Source organism: Coptis chinensis, chromosome 4 (genome assembly GCF_015680905.1).
Source record: "Coptis chinensis isolate HL-2020 chromosome 4, ASM1568090v1, whole genome shotgun sequence".
In the NCBI taxonomy this organism is placed as follows: domain Eukaryota; kingdom Viridiplantae; phylum Streptophyta; class Magnoliopsida; order Ranunculales; family Ranunculaceae; genus Coptis; species Coptis chinensis.
Genome location: NC_141459.1, coordinates 33496669 through 33503971, shown reverse-complemented (window position 1 = coordinate 33503971; position 7303 = coordinate 33496669). Strand labels below are relative to the sequence as shown.

The 7303-nt window shown below is 37.0% G+C and overlaps 1 protein-coding gene across 1 annotated transcript; it reads left to right on the top strand.

The window, feature by feature from the left end:
* The first annotated feature begins 3218 nt into the window (after positions 1–3218).
* On the top strand, positions 3219–5925 carry LOC147503269 (uncharacterized). The gene is made up of 3 exons (XM_086604762.1): positions 3219–3239; positions 4384–4518; positions 4564–5925. The coding sequence occupies exons 1-3, from the start codon at positions 3219–3221 to the stop codon at positions 5923–5925; spliced, it is 1518 nt and encodes a 505-aa protein (XP_086460888.1).
* The last annotated feature ends 1378 nt before the right edge of the window (positions 5926–7303 follow it).

The following is a 7303-nucleotide window of genomic DNA, read 5'->3' as shown; positions in this document are numbered from 1 at the left end:
AAAGGTGAAGATTGAAAGAAAAATGCTTATGTAAAAACAGGAAACGTAAAAACAGAAAACAGGGAAATGAAAATAAAGACAGGAATTGTAAATGATAGGAATAGAAAAGTTATTCTAAAAAGAAGTGTAAAATAAAGAAAAGAAAAATTGTATACTTGCTCCATAGGGGTACATTACTCAAACGACGAGTAAAAGTGTAAACGTGGAATGTGCAAGATATACTGTGGACTCAAGGCTCCGGCACTTACAACCACACCCTCCAAGTGGAGAGGTCTGGTTACCTTAAGGATGCACTCCCATGGAATGCATCGAGAAAACATGATGTGTCTTTTATAGTAAAGACTATATGTGGGGTCGTTTTAAGTCAGATTCTCTAAGACTATACATATGATGGATGCTATGATGTTAACTATATACTAATAACCTAAACAGTTGGAGATCTTTATAAAAAAAACATATAAAAGCATACACCCCCAAATAGAATGAAATCATGTATTTGGAGTGTAAGATGCAGAATGAGAAGAGAATGTTTGTGTAACTCATCATGGAATTTATGCAATAACCCGTCATGTTTGAATTGTCCAAAAGAGTGTGAGGTTGGTAGTGGATGTTCTTCAGGAAGATCAGATGATGCGGAATATGACATACTAGGCTTTTGAACCACTTGAATGATGGGTTCATCAATGCATGCTTTCAAGAACTCCAAAAACTCTTCATCTAGCTTGGGTGAATCTACAAAATCGGGGTTAGTGTTGGCATCTTTAAGAAAATCATCGATTTCGTCCATCGTTAAGTCCACAACGACCACGCTAGATTGGGATCCACATACCACCATAGATTTTGTTTCCTCTTTTTCTGGCACTTCAATCAAAGCGGGGTTCTCATTAGCTGGAATGATAGGCTCATGAGTATGTATATTGGGCAAAGTCTCTTTATTGGGAAGGTTTAGAAAATTATGAAAGATCTCAAAGGCAATTGGCTTAAGTACGAAATTAAGGTTTCTTTGAAATGGTTTAGTGGTGTAGTCCTTAGAAATGGGTGGATTTTTGATGAATGGAGGTTGGATTTCAAGAGGTGTTAAATTGGGATGGTGATGGTTGATTGGTGGTTTTTCACATGATCTCGAGGACTCAGAGAATTCTTCATCTAGTTTTGGCGTTTCCACAAGATTGTGGTTCATATCTGCAATAGTAAGGATGTCACAAATTTGTTCCATCGATAAGTCTTTAACAACCAAACTAAATTGAAATCCACTTTCCACCATAAATTTTACTCCCTTTTTTCCAAGTACTTCATTTTCTTTGTCCTCTCTACCTAGATCTTCATAAATTTTCTCGATGCCATTTTCTAATTGGCTCGAGTCCTTTTCCAATTGGCTCGAGTTCAATACATGCTCATGAGTTTCTTCTGCTGGAGTTTTCTCATTTATGGGTGATGATGTGTTAAGGCATGCGAGAGAAACTGTGACATCAGGAAAAAAGTCATCATCATAAGATTTGGAATTCACACGATAGTCAGGCGGATGGTGGTGGGATTTTAATTGGTCTGAAGTATCAGGATAGACTTTAGTAATGTGCTTTACTATAGTAACACCTTGTTTCTCATGTTGGATGGGTTATGGAATGGTTGGAAGAATATTAGTCTCAGATGTAGAATCTTTTGAATCGGATTAGAGAAAACATAAGGTAGTTGCTATGTGCTGAGTTAGTATTGTTTGCTTGGCCATTTCCTGACAGAGTTGGTCTGTGATAGATGGTGGAGTGGAATATGAATTTGATATGGATAGTGATGTGAATGGTAATGGGTTTTGGGTGAAACCGTACTATGACTGACCATATGGATATATGAATGGTGGTTGACTATTTGTGATGGGACTCCATGAATTGTCGGCATGACTAGAAAACTCTTGAGTGTATGAGGTACTAGGGAAGTTTGAAAATTGAGGTTCATAAACATAAGGATTTCTCGTAGTAGACTTAAATTCGGTATATGATGGACAATGAGATAACTAGTAACAAGGACTACCGCAAAAAGAACAAGGTTCTGGGTTTGCATTATAATTCCATGATGGTTGCGATGCATATTGATAAGACATGAATGTTTAATCAATGATGATGTACAAACAGTAGAAATTCATTTTTTTGGAATTTTTTTTTGAAAACTTTGCTTTGGGCTATATTTTACTATGCCCTGCTCAGATGAACAGTTGGCCGCGAGACTAGGATGGCTCTACTACACGTTTCAAAAGAGTAGGCAGTCATTTCACCAAGTAGTGTGCTACCAAGAATCTCACTCACGACGAATCTAGGGGAGAGGAGTGAGGAAGGTAGTTGGTCCACCAGAATATGGTAACTGATTACTCTAAATCTTCGTGGCTATATTTTTGTTCTTTTCTGGAGGAGCGTGACTACTTTGGGCTCTAGTTGATTGATTTTAATTAATTTTTTTGGTCTAGGGCTTTCAAGAATCAAGCAACGTCCAATTTTACCTACGGGTAATGACTTCCCAATGGTTGTTATGGCTCGGGTTCATGCTTTTGCGCGAATGTAAATTGCAGTGCGGAAAGTAAATTTCAAACAATCACGTAAGCATGCTTGAACACACAAGTATCCTCTTACTTGGGCTTCGAGGATGTTTAGAATTTACCTCTCAAGCCGTGCTTACACGCTGCTTGAAGAGAAGGCGACGTCGGTTGGCGCTTGATCTGAGAATCAGGCCCAACCTTTCGAGCTTTACCCTATTTTAAGTTACAAATAAAGGCCCACTTAAAATGCCCACAAAGTTGGGTTTTTGACAATTTATTCAAGTTTGCCTTCAAAGGCTCAAACTTAAACTAAACTAAGATTATACTAATCTAATTAACTTGTTTTAGATTAATCTCCTAGATCAACTAGATTAAATTAGACTTAGAGTGTTGATTACCAAGTTGATTCAAAGTGTGTGAGCTATGATCCACAACTTGCCTCACACACTTGAACTTTCCAAGGCAATTAAAACTCTAATCCCTTGGTAAGTATTAAACTTAAACCAAGTTTAACTCCTATTCATCATAAGAAATCAATCAAAAACTAAGTTTTTTTTTTGTTTTTTGTTTTTGTTTTTGTTTTTCTTTTTATCACTAACTATTACAAATAAGTTCCATTGTTTTCTCCTACTCTATTACAAAATCTGGGCTTGGAGTATAACTATGTGTCACAAATGAACTAGACCTCAAAAAAATGTCACACACTTCTGTGGAGGTGAACCGGCGGTCGCGCTCGTGCCACCCACGCGGTTGCCGGCCGGCGCTAGTGGACGGTGGTCGTCTTTTGCCTGTTGGATCAACTCCTCTTTGCCTTTGTTGTCTCGCAACCTGATTTGAAAAAAAGTATCTCAGTACAGAGAAACAATAAAAATAAAATGACGAAAAATAAAAATAGAAATAGAGAGGTGAGAATGATGCTCCCTTCTTAGATTCTCAACCAATCACTCTCACTCCTTCAATCCATGATGACGACACCATTTAAAGCTTTAGCATTGGTTGAAGTATACTTTAAAAGAGTTTAGAAGTTGAGGTCCATCCTAAATTGTTTAGAGTTTGAGTGAGGGAGATAGAAGAAGAAAGGTAGACTCTTGAATCTTAGAATGGTTCTAAGCTAATGAACTTGAAAGCTTTGATTGTAGATTAAAATGACTTGAAAACATGAAATGAAGATTGCTTAAAACATTGAAATGAAGATTGATTAAAACATTGAAATGAAACAAGCAAACAAGATGAAGATTGAAACAAAGAACAATAACAAGTTGATTGAAATAAAAGAAATGAAATAACAAGTTGATTGAAATAAAGGAAATGAAATAACAAGAAATTAAAAACATAAATTGAAAAACAAGACAAGAAAATAAACAACCTAAATGGTTTGGATCCTAAGACAATGGATGAGTTCTCTATCTCTTGCTTTTTGTTTATATACCCCTACTTTTGACATTTATAGATTTGCCCTTCTCCATTACAAACTAGACACCTCACCCCTTTCACTTTTGCTTTTGCTTTTGCTTTTTGGTGCCTTCTTGGCCAAGGTAGGTTTAGGGATAAGTCTTCATAATTTGAAATAAGGGCCTCCATGTTTGGTCTTCTGATTTGAGTCCTTTCACTGTTGACTTTGACTTTTTCAGCACTTTTCCACAGCAGCTACTGGTTTTCATAATAAGTGTGATTAAGGCTCCTTTTGGTGCTAAGACACAACTTTTATGATAAGTGGTCTGAAATTCTCCTTAACCTGAAAAATGTAGTAAAAGCTATGAGTTGTCTTTTCGTTAAGCGTAAGAGGGACTGTAATGCAGCAATATACGTGTAATAAAACACACATTTGGGAGCTGATCATTAAGGTATCAAATGCACAGAGGAAGGCTGAGAAGTTGGCTTTGAAAAAAGGTAAACAAACAGCTACTGAACCACCCACTGAACCAATCACTGAACCACTTACTGATCCACCTACTGAACCAATGACTGAACCACCTAACCCACATAATGAAGCTGTGGATGTACCTATTTAGCATGTTAATGATGGTTATAATACTGAGTATGCTGACACTGATGATTATGACACTCCTGAGTCAGAATTAGATTATGAGTATGACACTCATGTTGTCAATAGGGGGAACCCAATAACTAATTACCCTGTTTACAATCCTCAACTGGACATGTTTACATTTGTGCCTGAAGTTGGACTGAAGTTTACCTCTCCTCAACAGTTGAAGGAGTGTTTGAGCAACTACTCAGTTGCAAATGGTTTTTCCATTTGGTATAAGAAGAATAGGGCAACACAATTTCTAGCTTTTTGTGCTCCAGAGTGTCCATGGAGGCTGCATGCAAGCTATATGCAAGATTCATCAACTTTTCAGATCAAGACATTGAGAAAGGTACACAAGTGTGGTAGAAATTACAATGTTAAAATGGGGAATTCTAAGTGGCTTGCAAATAGGTATTACAATAAGATACTTGCTAATCCAACCTGGAAGCTTGCAGACTTTAAGGCTGAAATCTTGAATAGATTTGCATTAGAAGTAACTATAACACAATGTCTGATAGCCAAGAGGAAAGTTTTAGGTGATGTTGACAAGGGTTTAGAGCTTCATTATGCCAAGGTGTCCGACTATGCACATGAAATCTTAAGGTCTAATCCAGGTAGTACAGTGAAAATAGAGGTTGATAGACCTAACCCAGTACAGATGGAAGTGGATGCACCACTACCAGTAGGTCATTTCCAGAGGATGTATGTTTGTTTTCATAGTTTGAAGAAGGGTTGGTTGGAGGTATGTAGACCTGTATTAGGTCTAGATGGTTGTTTTTTGAAGGGATTTGTCAAGGGTGAGCTTTTGACTGCAGTAGGAAGGGATGGGAACAACCAAATGTTCCCTATTACATGGGCACAAGTGGAAAGTGAGAACAAAGACTCTTGGTGTTGGTTCCTTGACATATTGCTTAATGATTTTAATATTTTAGATGGACAAGGGTGGACAGTTATCACAGATCAACAGAAAGGACTTGTTAAAGCTTTACATTTGTGCCTACCATTGGCTGAGCATAGGGCATGTGCTAGGCACATATATGCAAATTTTAAGAAAAAATATTGTGGGCTGCAACTCAAACTTGCTTTTTGGAAGGCATGTAAAGCTAGTACACCTCAGGAATTTGATACTGCTATGGAGGAGTTAAAGAAGGTGAACCAGGCAGCACATATATACTTGATGGATAAGAATCCAGTTGCATGGTCAAGGGCCTTTTTTGCAACTCACTCTAGTTGTGAAGTTGTTGAGAACAACATGTGTGAAATGTTTAATGGGATAATTGTTGAATCTAGGAGTAAACTAATAATCTCTATGTTTGAGGAGATTAGAATGAAGTTGATGAAAAGAATGGTCAAGAGAGTAGATATGTTGTGAGGATGGGAGGATATTTTATGCCCAAGAGCTAGAGAAAAGTTAGATGCAAACAAGCTGGAATATAGGCACTAGAGGGTATTTTATTTTGGGAACCAACAGTTTGAAATCTAAAGGGATACGATAGCTTATATAGTAGACATGAAACAGAAGACATGTACTTGTAGATTGTGGGAACTCAATGGAATTCCTTGCTATCATTCCTTTGTTGCAATGTTTAACAGTGGAGATGAACCTGAGAAATATGTTGCACACTGGTATTCTATTGAAAGCAATAAGAAGGCATACTCACACTTTCTCAGACCCATGAATGGTGAGAATCTCTAGATAAAGACCAAGGTTGCAAAGTTTCTCAGACCCATGAATGCCCAAGGGCTTTTGTTTCTATGTCAGAGGGCTTCAACTTTTATGTGAAAGAGTAGGGTTTTAGTTTTATTAGTTCTGTGAAAAAAGGGCTTTAGTTTTGGGCCGGGGTTTTGGTGATGTGTTTGGGCTGTCAGAAGTAAAAAAAAACTCTGACAGGGTATCTTTGCAAGTTTCAGTGATATGGAACTCTACAAGTTTTGGTGATATGCATCTCTACAAGTTTTGGTGATGTGTTTTGGCTGTCAGAAGCTAAAACTTTGACAGCGTATCTGTGCAAGCTAGTTTCGGTGATACGTATCTCTGCAAGTTTTGGTGATAGGTAACTCTACAAGTGTTGGTGATGTGTATGGGCTGTTTCAATCTAAAACAAGGGCTGACATGGTCGGGGTTTTGGTGACCATCAAGATAATTGAAAGGAAAATATACTTGTCTAACATGCACTTAAAACTTTCCAAATCATGACAGAGAATTACGAAAGTAAACTTTGACAGGGTCGGGGTTTTGTATCCTGCCTATTATTGTCTGTTCAAGTACATCTCACAATTCCAGTACATTGTCTGAATAGCTAAAAGCTAAAACTTTGCAAGCTAAAATTCAACATTAAAATGTATAATAAGAAACTAGTATAACAGAGAACTGTCAGATTACATGCCTTACAGAGAATCCTTTAACTAAGAAAGAATTCACTAAGAAACTAGTCTTACATGCCTTACAAACCACAAAAACTTTTGTCAGATTACATGCCTAACAAACAACAAAACTCTAACAGATTACATGTCCATTACAAAGCTAAAACTCTGATAGAAGTTAAAGATTAAGTTGACAGAGTTTTGCATTCCAAATTACATGTTCATCCATTGATATTTACTTTAGAAAATTCTGACAGGGCCATTTTTAGGGTAATGATAATTGTTAAAATTGATCCTTAATTTTCTATAGAAGAGCACAAACAACTAATGATCAACTACCTTATCAATATTATTCCTACTCTTAATTCATTATGCAATATAGAGAG

Bases quoted from the DNA above. Each gene is read 5' to 3' on its own strand.
- LOC147503269 (XM_086604762.1), top strand. From the start codon at position 3,219: ATGTCACACACTTCTGTGGAG. The intron at 3,240-4,383 runs GTGAACCGGCGG...TCAAATGCACAG, and splicing joins TGTCACACACTTCTGTGGAG to AGGAAGGCTGAGAAGTTGGC. The intron at 4,519-4,563 runs GTGGATGTACCT...TATAATACTGAG, and splicing joins CTAACCCACATAATGAAGCT to TATGCTGACACTGATGATTA.